At 42.5% G+C, this 12521-nt stretch overlaps 1 protein-coding gene across 1 annotated transcript in view; it reads right to left on the reverse strand.

The window, feature by feature from the left end:
- Window positions 1–420: 420 nt before the first annotated feature.
- Window positions 421–12521, reverse strand: part of LOC5567803 (zinc finger protein 70) — a 28201-nt gene continuing 16100 nt past the window's right edge. Inside the window, exons 2-3 of the mRNA XM_021856359.1 lie at window positions 1996–2195; window positions 421–1930 (exon numbers count right to left, since the gene is read on the reverse strand). Coding sequence (XP_021712051.1) covers window positions 607–1930; window positions 1996–2195 — 1524 coding nt within the window. The 3' untranslated portion in view covers window positions 421–606. The remainder of the gene's footprint in view (window positions 1931–1995; window positions 2196–12521) is intronic.

Below are 12521 nucleotides of genomic sequence, written 5' to 3' on the forward strand. Positions count from 1 at the left end.
AGCCGTCAAAAAACAAATGAAGTAAAGGCCACCCGTTACTTTTCCGGATTTTACGAAAGTCCTCTCGAAAGCGAAGAAAAAGGGGGAAGCCAGAAAAATGTTTCAGAAGTACTTTTGAGGTTTCGCAGTATACGTTGAACAAATTGAAACTGGGGCCATACATCTAGGACATTTATTTATTTATTTACAAATAATACATTCGTCAGATCGTTATCGAAAAGGAAGTTGGGAGCTCCAGTATAGTGGATTGCCGTCAGAGGGAAACACGTTTCAACGATTCATGTTGCTTTCGAAGAATCAACAGAAGATGGTTCAAAGCGTGGACTTCAACTTCAAGAAATGTTTGAAGTACAACAAGGATCCTAGAGGGATTGAATGATGAAAGTTATTTCACCGGTAATATCGATTGAGAAGAAACAGTTCTGGGAGCAGTTGGCAGTGAAAGCAGTATAAATGATTTATTATTAATTTCATTCAAATAAATTAAACAATGAACTAGCAGTAGCAATAATCATATTTCAGCATTTTTCATTGTTCGGTATTGTTGTAATGGAATGAACTGCCCTTCGATTTTTTTTATCATTGGTTTATAATAAAGCTGTATATTTATTCCTGTGTACTCTCATCGTCCTCCTCTGAGCCAGACTGCTCTAGTTGGGCCGGATTCGGTGTTCTGACGGTACCAAGTATTTCTCGAGCCAAAGGATGATTTCGATGCTTTTTGGTGCGAAGGTGCGAAATAAGATTCCTCTTTTCATTGAACTCGCGCCCGCAAATCGGGCATTTATACACTTTTCCATGTACGTGTACATCCATGTGAGCAGTAAACGTTGGCTTAGTTTTGAATGTTTTATCACAGATTTCGCACCGATACTCCGTTGGGAAATGAGCTTTAGTCAGATGGGGTGCTATATTGGTGGTAACGATTCCACAGATTTTGCATTTCTTCGACTTATAGAGCTTGTCTTCTTGGCCATCGAGAACTGTGTAGTATTCTCGCCAGTCCTTCGTAGCCACGTAATTTTTGTTCTCGACATGCTTCTTCTCGTGGTACCGGTGAGTCATTTTCGAGCTGAAAGTCTTTGGACAATAGCTGCATTTGAATACCTGACTTGAATGGTACGTATTGATGTGATTTTGAACAGCGGACATCGAAGCTAATTTCTTCTTGCAGAAGTGGCACTCATATTTTTTGAGCTTCTCGTGAAAGTTCTGGATGTGTCTTTTAAGTTTGTTCCTTTCTAGGAAAACTTTTCCGCAAATTTCACATGTCGACCCTGACGTGTGTATCCTCATGTGATTTCTAAGGGCCTGTTTAGTAGGATACACTTTATCACAATATTCACACTGTGAAGGATTCGGATCATTGGCATCCCTGTGGTGCATTGATATATGCAAATCGACGCCTTTTTTACATGTGTACCGTTTATCGCAATAAGGACATTTTTCTGGGTTCATGTGTTGCCGTTTGTGATTATTCAACGCTACAATAGTTTTAATGACCACCTTTTCCGTGACGCATTCTGAACATGAGTACGGCAATACACCCAAATGACTTCCATTTAGATGGACCAAGAGGGCTTCACCCGTTCCAAAGGAATCACTTTTGCAAATGTAACATTTAAAGTCATGTGATCGTGGACGACTGACATTCTCCAGTCTGTAGTATTTCTGAACACGGTATGTTTTTTTTTCCTTTGAATTTTTCCTTTGACTTTTACGTTTGATTACCTTTTCTTCGGTCTCATCACTTGGTTTCCATTCATCATCATCAGCATCATCTTCTTGAAATCCCTCATTTGCCGTATCAGTTTCTGACCCAACTGTGTCTGGAACATCGCCTTCGCTTATGCTAAAATTCAAGTCAGCATCTTCATTTTTGTTATCGATAACTTCTTCTTCCTTTTTAATGCAAATATTATCAATCACCCTAGAATGAAATTCAACAGCTTAGCAAACGATTTTACAATAAAAAAAACCAAGTAAAAAACCTACAAATCCTGCATGTATATGTTTTCCAGCTGTTCTATATCCACCTCCTCTTCCTTGATCTCAACCAGTGGATACGGTTTAACTAGACGTTGGCGAAGCTTCGAGTCGTTCTCCCGATACTCTTGAATGCTTTCGTACATTTTGGCCAATGTAGTGGTACACAATCTACAGATTTTCTGTGGTAGTCCATCTCCTGGTGTAATCTGTGGTTTCGAATAGAAAAAATAAATCAATAACGGCGCAGGTCATGTCCTTGTAATCAGGTGGGATTGAGGTGAGGAATATAAGTGTTCAACCTTTACTACTTGAAGACCATGTTTACCTCTGCATCTTCACAACGGTTACTGGAAGGGATTTTTGTTAATGGGAAGGATTGCTTGGTCACAGGATTCACTTTCATAAGTGATAAGGCCATGACAAACAGTCGTTTGTGAACCATGCTAGTAAATATAATATTATTAATAAATAATAAAACACATCAAATGAAAAATAAAATATAATTCCGACACTCGGAGTGACGAACCATTCAATGTTTGTTAAACAACTACATAAACGCAACATTCTAAACGTTGTATTAGAACGAGTCATTAGCTTGTTGTAATGGCAAGCAGTTTGGTCCTTTTTTTGTCAAATTTGTTTAATCAAATTAATTTAAGAAGAGTATAAATATATAGGGTATTCATATTTTAAAATATGAATGACAATAAAATGCAAGTCTCTAATGGTGGTAAGCTCCATCAAAGTTTTTTTTTTATAGGCACTTCGTGCTCGTGGCCACTACTGTGCCGGACTCAGTTGATCTGTAGCTGTAGCGATACAGATCTATTTTCAACTTATCTATATTTACATCTAGTTTCACTCTCTCCTACTCTTTTACTCTCACACCGAGCAGGTAGGAGAGAGCTCTGCTATTAGTGAGGCTAGCTGCCTGCGAAGAGGGTCAGTTTGTCTCAGTCACCATCTGATACTGACGGAGGATGGATGTGCTCCCCAAAGCACGGTCCTCCGTGAGGCGTCTTCTGGTGACTGGACGGGTTTTTTTGTGGAGGGGCTGTTCGCGCACAGAGCGAACGTTTGTGAATATTTTAACAGTTATCACCCTATCGTCTTACACCCTATTATTGAAACACGCACTACCCACCCGAATGGCAATGATTATGTATTGGCTGGCGGCTGACGAGCGAAGAGCGGCGGCTAACCACACCAGCAGATGCGACGACCAACATCACCCGGACTGTGCATGGAAGGAGACGCGACAAACATGTAGGAACATGTTTGCTACGTTCCACCGACCAATGGCAACGAGGCTTGCACGGATTGGTGGGTGGCGATTCGTGGAATGCTATATAAGTGAATGAGTTTGTTTGTGAATGATCAGTTTTCATTAAGCCATAGAAGAATAAACATCGGTAGAAGTTAAGTTGAAAAGTTTCTCCTTCATCTTGGACAGCCGAATTAAAAACAGCCTTTTTGAAGGCTTTTGAGTTGTTTTGAGAATATTCACCGAGTCGAGCTATCGTCAGCTGTTGTCCCCGCTGGCACTCTCTTCAGAGGAAGGAGTTGCCCATCCGTCAAGTGTCCGTGATCGGACATTTTTGGTCCATTCGAGCCGGATCCCCGAGCGATCCGCATCTGCGTGTCGTCAATCTGACGATTGAGACACCCGCACCGATACAGTCCGCTTACCTTTGTCGCCAATCTGATGATTGCGACAAAATTGTTGCTGTGACGATAGCCGACGGAGTTATTGGAAAAAATATTCCTTGATTGTCCAAGAGTGTTTTTTGGTGAATCGATAAATACTTCGCAAGTAAATCGCGCGCGAGTGTGCGACAGTGCTAGTCCGATATTTCAAACCGCAAGTTAACCGCGCGCGAATGTTTTCGGCGTGATCGCCAAGTGAAAATTGTCTTGAACGTGTCCGAACACGTTCCGTTACGTGGTGCGAGGAAGCGCCTATCGAACTGCGAGCAAGTGAACGGCGTGATCGCCAAACCAAGTGGATATTTTCTCGAACGTGTTCGAACACGTTTCGCTTCGAGCTGGAGTATTTGTCCGTTATCCATTTAACCCGCAAGTAAGTCACGCGCGAGTGATTCCGGCGTGATCGCCAAACATCTGTGTGAAAATTTGAGTCAGTTAACCGAAAAGTTTCAACCCGCAAGTAAAGCGCGCGCGTGTGGTACAGTGTTTGTCCGATACTTTTAACCCGTATCAGTTCGCGCGCGAGTGCATCGACATGCCATTGGATCGCACACCGTCGAAAAGTGATAAAAAAAGCACGATGCAGGACATTTCGACTCTGGTGTTTCATCGTGGACAGGCGAAGGCGCAAGTTACGAAGATTCGTAAGGCTTTGGATGGAATGGCTGGAGCTGGATCCGATCCTCCGAATATGGCTATGCTGGCTGTGTATTCCAAGAAACTGGATCGATTCTACGAGGAGTATCGCCAGTATCATGAGCAAATCATCGGGCTCATTTCCGACGAACGGATGGACGAGCAGATCGAAGCGTACGATTTGTTCGAAATGCAACACACTGAAACGTGTGCGTTGCTTGAGGCAATTGTGCAGTCAATCACTGCCACTCCAAATGGTGCTCAAAGGAATACACACCAGGCACAGGACCCTCCACGTATAATTGTACAGCAGCAGTCGTTGAAGGCACCGATCCCTTCCTTCGATGGGAAGCCAGAGAACTGGCCACGCTTCAAGGCCATGTTCCTGGATGTCATGCGAACATCAGCCGATTCGGACGCCATTAAGCTCTATCATTTGGACAGAGCTCTGGTCGGCACTGCTGCCGGGATAATTGATTCGCGCACGATAAGTCAGAGCAATTATGCCCATGCGTGGAAAATCTTGGAGGATCGATTCGAGGACAAGCGAGTGATAGTGGACATCAACATCAACGGCCTGCTGGAATTGCCGAAGATGCATCGGGAGAACGCGAAGGACCTGAGAGCGCTCATCGACAAGGTCACTCAACATGTGGATGGATTGAGCCTACTCGACGAAGAGATGACCGGATTCTCCGAACGCTTCGTGGTTAATCTTCTGGCAGCGGCACTGGACAAGAACACGAGGCTTCAATGGGAAGCTTCTATACCCCACAAGCAACTTCCAAATTACAAAGACACCATCGATTTCCTGCGCAACCGTTCTGCTGTGCTGGAGCGCTGGGAAGCATCGTTGACCAAACCGTTTGCCACAGCAAAGGCATCGTCGTCCGTCGGTAAGCCCAGCTGTCATCCGAACAACGTATTCAATGCTTGTGCAGCAACTATTTTGGATCGGACTTGTAAGCTGTGTGAATCGGGAACTCATCCGGGCAACAAGTGCAAGAGATTTCGAGGAATGACCGTCGCTCAGCGCCTAGCCAAGGTAAGAAGCATAAGAGCATGTTTTAACTGCCTTAGGGTGGGCCATAAAGGTAGTGCGTGTTCGTCACCTTACACCTGTGCTAAATGTCAAGCACAACACCACACTCTTCTTCACTCCGACAAAACGATTTTGCAGTCCGCTTCTAAGTCTGAAACAGCTTCCACCGCTGTTATAAATTGTTCCGTGAACACATTGAGAGCGCATAAACCTGAGTTGCGTAAAGCAAGGCCTTCTCGCTTGAACGATTCTGTAGACAATCGACTATCGGAGCTCCTTAAGAATCTTGACGATACAAAGTCCGTTTACGGTAATCCACAACGTTTGAAATCGTCCTTCGGAATCGCCAAAGGTTCGAAGGAGTTTTATCATTCGAATGTTCGTTATCCTTCCAATAGCTTGGTTCAGATACCTTCGTATTGTTTCAAGAAGGTTTCTTGAAAGCCTAGTCCTCCATCTTTGTATAAATCATTCATCTTTTCGCCTGGGGAGAATGTTCGCGCACAGAGCGAACGTTTGTGAATATTTTAACAGTTATCACCCTATCGTCTTACACCCTATTATTGAAACACGCACTACCCACCCGAATGGCAATGATTATGTATTGGCTGGCGGCTGACGAGCGAAGAGCGGCGGCTAACCACACCAGCAGATGCGACGACCAACATCACCCGGACTGTGCATGGAAGGAGACGTGACAAACATGTAGGAACATGTTTGCTACGTTCCACCGACCAATGGCAACGAGGCTTGCACGGATTGGTGGGTGGCGATTCGTGGAATGCTATATAAGTGAATGAGTTTGTTTGTGAATGATCAGTTTTCATTAAGCCATAGAAGAATAAACATCGGTAGAAGTTAAGTTGAAAAGTTTCTCCTTCATCTTGGACAGCCGAATTAAAAACAGCCTTTTTGAAGACTTTTGAGTTGTTTTGAGTGTCCGTGATCGGACAGGGGCTGGGAATCGAACCCATGACCTTCCGCTTATGAAGCGAAAGCGTTACCTCAAGGCTACAGACCCCCCTAACTCCATCGAAGTTAATACGCCAATAGCGTAGTATCCTCGATTTTACTATAGTAAAATCGAGGATAATACGCGATCGGCGCGATCAACGATACAGCTGAGAGCAACGTCGGGTACGTGGGACGGAGTCGACGGAACGATTGGTTCGACGAGGAGTGCCAGGAGGTTTTGAAGAAGAAGAATGCAGCGCGGGCGGTCATGCTGCAGCAAGGGACCCGGCAGAACGTGGAACGCTATAAACGGAAACGGCAACAGCAGACCCACCTCTTTCGGGAGAAAAAACGCCGCCTGGAGGAGACGGAGTGCGAGGAGATGGAACAGCTGTGCCGGTCTCAGGAAACGCGTAGGTTCTATCAGAAGCTCAACGTATCCCGCAACGGCTTCGTGCCGCGAGCCGAGATGTGCAGGGATAAGGATGGGAGCATTCTGACGGACGAGCGTGAGGTGATCGAAAGGTGGAAGCAGCACTTCGACGAGCACCTGAATGGTGCTGAGAGCACAGGCAACGAAGGACGGGACAACGGAGGAAATGCCTTCGTCAGTACTGCGGAAGATGGAAACCAACCAGCCCCCACTTTGAGGGAGGTTAAGAATGCCATTCACCAGCTCACGAACAATAAAGCTGCTGGTAAGGATGGTATCGGAGCTGAACTCATAAAGATGGGTCCGGAAAGGCTGGCCATTTGTCTGCGGCTGATAGGCACAATCTGGGAAACAGAACAGCTACCGGAGGAGTGGAAGGAAGGGGTAATCTGCCCCATCTACAAGAAAGGCGACAAGTTAGATTGTGAGAACTTTCGAGCGATCACCATTCTAAATGCGGCCTACAAAGTATTATCCCAGATCATCTTCCGTCGTCTGTCACCCGTAGTAAACGAGTTCGTGGGAAGTTATCAAGCCGGCTTCGTTGACGGCCGATCGACAACGGACCAGATCTTTACTGTACGGCAAATCCTCCAAAAATGTCGTGAATACCAGGTCCCAACGCATCACCTTTTCATCGATTTCAAGGCGGCATACGACAGTATCGACCGCGTAGACCAATGGAACATCATGGACGAGAACAGCTTTCCCGGGAAGCTCACGAGACTGATAAGAGCGACGATGAAAGGTGTGCAAAATTGTGTGAAGGTTTCAGGCGAACACTCCAGTTCGTTTGGATCCCACCGGGGACTACGACAAGGTGATGGACTTTCGTGCCTGTTGTTCAATATTGCGCTAGAAGGTGTTATGCGGAGAGCCGGGCTTAACAGCCGGGGTACGATTTTTACGAGATCCAGTCAATTTATTTGCTTCGCGGATGATATGGACATCGTCGGCCGAACATTTGAAAAGGTGGCAGACCTGTACACCCGCCTGAAACGCGAGGCAGCAAAAGTTGGACTGGTGGTGAATGCGGCCAAGACAAAGTACATGCTAGGTGGTGGGGCCGAGCGCGACAGGGCTCGCCTAGGTAGCAGTGTTACGATAGACGGGGATACGTTCGAGGTGGTCGAAGAGTTCGTCTACCTTGGATCCTTGCTGACGGCTGACAATAACGTTAGCCGTGAAATACGGAGGCGCATCATCAGTGGAAGTCGGGCCTACTATGGCCTCCAGAAGAAGCTGCGGTCAAAAAAGATTCACGCCCGCACCAAATGTACCATGTACAAAACGCTCATAAGGCCGGTAGTCCTCTACGGGCATGAAACGTGGACGATGCTCGAGGAGGACCTGCAAGCACTTGGAGTCTTCGAACGTCGGGTGCTTAGGACGATCTTCGGCGGTGTGCAGGAGAACGGTGTGTGGCGGCGAAGGATGAACCACGAGCTCGCCCAACTCTACGGCGAACCCAGTATCCAGAAGGTGGCCAAAGCTGGAAGGATACGATGGGCAGGGCATGTTGCAAGAATGCCGGACAGCAACCCTGCAAAGATGGTGTTTGCTTCGGATCCGGTTGGTACAAGAAGGCGTGGAGCGCAGCGAGCTAGGTGGGCGGATCAAGTGCGTATCGATTTGGCGAGCGTGGGGCAGAACCGAGGATGGAGAGATGCGGCCACGAACCGAGTATTGTGGCGTGAAATTGTTGATTCAGTGTTATCTGTGTAGATGTTAACTAAATAAATAAAATAATAATAACGCGATCGGCGTATTAACTTCGATGGAGCTTACCACCATAAGAGTCTCTATTTTTACTGGAAGGTTTCTAAGTTATCTATTTAACTGAATCCTGAATTGTACAGGCGCCAAAAAAATCTTCAGATACTAACGGAGGCAACAGGCTCTTCAAGCATTTCATCTCAGATTCCCCGAGGAAAAGCTTTAGGAATGGATCATTGAAAGTAGTTTTTGTCAGTGCTCACCGCTTCAAAACAAAGGCGCCACGGTATATGGGATTTAACATTGTGACAGCATTGCTGTTCTGTCAAACACACAAGGCTACGGTGGTGCTATCTATGCTTTCCATAGCGGCTGTTTTAGTTATATTAATAATCCATTAACATATTGATTTCATTTAGAATACTTTCAGATTTCTCAGGTTTTATTTTAATGTTTTCCAAAACTATCCTGGAATTTCTTCCAGATATTTTTTTAATGACATTTCAACTAAATTCTCCAGTTGGTACTCTAGGAGATCTTCCAAATTGATTGAATTTTAGAAGACGTTTTTACCGGGAATCTTGTAGGATGGACCTGGGAAATTGTTGAATGAATCACTAGATAAAGTCTTGGAGGAGTTAGGACATTATTGACAAATTTCCCAATGAATTTTTGGAGGCATTCTGAGGACTTCTGAAATAATTTTTGGAGGAATCACATTTCTGTGGATCTCCTTGGAAAAATCCAGGTTGAATTCTTGGGGTACACTATACAAAATTCTTGGAGATATTCCTTGAGAAAAAAATCAGTAAATGGGAAAGTGAATAAACGATTTCATTTATCTTCAGAAATTTCCGAAATAATATCTGGACATTTGGGCAAATACGTGAAAAAATGTCTGATAAAATTCCTACAGAAATACTTGTTGTAAGGCCACGAGGAATTCTAAAAAAAGTCCTAGTCTTTAGATAAATGTCTGCTCTGATCAAACTCTTATCTCTTGGCTGCTATTAGGTTTCGTTTGGCTTTCTGAGCTCATGTTTTCGGCTTCTCGGCCTCTTTTTTTGTTCCTCTTAGGTCTTTGTTTGGTTTTCTGTTTACAGACAAGAGGTCTCTAATTTCCTATTTTTTAAGGTACTCAGTCGCTTTTACATGGCTGGCAATGAAAAAAGAAAAGTTTTCTTAGTTTTGTGGTAACGACTGGCATGAAAATGAGGAAGCTAGAAGCATAGGGGTGTGAGTGATAAAATCTAGTTTTGAGAAAATCTACTTTGAAGTTTTTTCAGCATTTTTTCATTCATGATATGGTACACCCGATTCTGTTTTTGCACGGATTTTTTTTACACGGCCGTGCAAAAAAAGTTTCCATACTAAATTTTCCGCCAAAACCTTATTTTTGCATGAAACGTCGAGAAATGGTGTTACTTTTTTTACACGGTTTTTGAAATTTTGAACTGAAAACTTTTTTTGCACGGTACGCATCCCCCGTGCAAAAACAGAATCGGGTGTAGTCATAAAAGCAAGCTAGTCTTCTATTAATTATGTTATTTTTTTTCTGTTGAGTGGAAAATCACCTGTAAATATCGTTAAAACGTTTGCAAACAGTAGAATTTCCTCAACTCAATTCAAAATCTGTCAAAATTACTGAAATAGGTGATGCTTGGGCCGCTCAAATATATAAACATTCAAATTCCAGCCTAGGATTCCTTAAGGTTATTTTTTTTATTTTCCCTGTGCACAAAATATTTGTCCTACCCATGGTTTCAAACGTGGACAAGCCTCTGCTTATTTATATTTTCAAAATGATTGATTTATGGAAATCGATAGATGTTTATTCAGAAATATAACTTTGCACCAATTCTCACAAAAATCTAGTAATTTTTGTCATGTTAGTTTCAAAGTGAAACTTGTGCATAATATCTAATCTGCACTTTATCTCTATTAATATTCTCTAGTTGAATTTCAACTGCAATGATGTCAAACAGTAGTTTATTTGCGGTTTTCCATACCTATTATTAAATACCCGAAAATTGAAAATCGACCTTCAATTACCCATATAAATACACATTTGTGGTGGTGTTTTAGTTGGCCAAATCTTCTGAAATTTGACAGTAAGATGCGCTCATATACTGAAAGTATTGTATGCAAATGTTGAGCCCAATAAGTTCTAGAAAACCACCCATGACGAAAAGAACAAAGCTGCCGAATATACAACAAGTCACCCTAATTTAATCTGACGAAATGATCCTTCCTTGGCAAATTTTCCGAAAAATCTTTATTGTTTCAAAATTTAAGATAAATTTTGCCTATTGTTTTCGAAGCCTTTGAATATAGCTATTAACCCTCTAATACCCAACTCCGCCTTTAGACGGGTACACTTTGGAATTTTGTGTATTTTTTCTTTGCTCGGAAATCAAAATAATTTTATTTTTGGCTTAAACCTTGGGCCATAACACGAATATGGGGAAAGTTTTATATGACTTTTGGAACATTTTTGTATTTTTATGTTATATGTTTGGAAAATTGTATTTTTTTAACCTTCAAATGTCTGGGTATAATTCAACGTGTAATACAAAAATGTGTACATTTTATATTTTTCTACAATCAACCACATAAGAAGGGCCTGAAGGAATTGAACTAATTTCAAACCGATATTTCCGTTAGTTACACGAAAAATAAAATATTTACCAGAAAAAAAAAAAACAAATTATATTTTCGAAAGTACCACAAAATTCATTTTTTTATTATCGTCAAAAATCGGAAACACGGTGCTCCCCTGACCGTTATTATCAGAAAAAAAATAAAATTTGAATAGGAGTTGGTTTCTATAGTTATTTGTAACTTCTAAGGCGAGTTTTGAATGAGAGGATAGACGAAATTTGGAGTTATACGTCCTTTTGGAAGTGTAACCATTGAAAACACTAATTTCCTTTAGGCATTCCGTTAAGCATGTTCAAATGTTTTCAATGACACTTCTTCTTTCTGGCATTACATCCCAACTGGGACAAAGCCTGCTTCTCAGATTAGTGTTCTTATGAGCACTTCCACAGTTATTAACTGAGAGCTTTCTTTGCCGATTGTCCATTTTTGCATGTGTATATCGTGTGGCAGGTACGAAGATACTCTATGCCCTGGGAATCGAGAAAATTTCCTTCACGAAAAGATCCTTGACCAGCGGGATTCGAACCCACGACCCTCAGCATGGTCATGCTGAATAGCTGCGCGTTTACCGCTACGGCTATCTGGGTTTTCAATGACACATTGCACTTATATGTCACCAAAGTATTTCACAATTGATTATTTTTTCAAAGGATCAAGCGCTGTAAGTCAGAGAGCAATGTTCGTGTCATTATTATTATTCATAAAATGTTGTTATGGCCCAACTAGCTACCTTGGGCCTTCCCTAACCGAGTGTTTAGAGTTCGTGGTTACCAAGCAAAGCCATGCTGGAGGTGATTGGGTTCAATTCCCGGTCGGTCCAGGATCTTTTTGTAATGAAAATTTCCTTGACTTCCCTGGGCATAGAGTATGTTCGTACCTGCCACACGATATATGATGCAAAAAATGGCAACTCTGGCAAAGAAAGCTCTCAGTTAATAAGTGGCGAAGTTAATAAAAGTAGAGAAGCAGGCTCTGTCCCAGTTGGAACGTAATGCCAATAAAAAGAAGCAGAAGCTACTGACTATTGCGGCTAATTTTGTACTGCTCCAGAACATAAACTTCAGTTGCTGAGTAATGCACAATTGGCGAAACCATAGAACTCTAGACCACTTTCAATACTTTTGTGATCATTTGTAGCATACATACATTACTACATTTATATTTTTTTCAAAAATCTACAAATTTACCATTGGGTTTTTCGGTATTTTCGATTTCACGAACACGTAAGAGCTCTGTATAAATACAATAGTAAAAGAATTGTATAAATCAATCAGTCCATTCTCATGGTAACACGTTACTACTTGAAATATACTTAAGAAAAGTAGAAATATTCGAAATTATTGGTTTCATTGAATCATAACACTTTCAGAGCTTTATGTTACA

This window comes from Aedes aegypti, chromosome 1 (assembly GCF_002204515.2).
Source record: "Aedes aegypti strain LVP_AGWG chromosome 1, AaegL5.0 Primary Assembly, whole genome shotgun sequence".
NCBI lineage: Eukaryota > Metazoa > Arthropoda > Insecta > Diptera > Culicidae > Aedes > Aedes aegypti.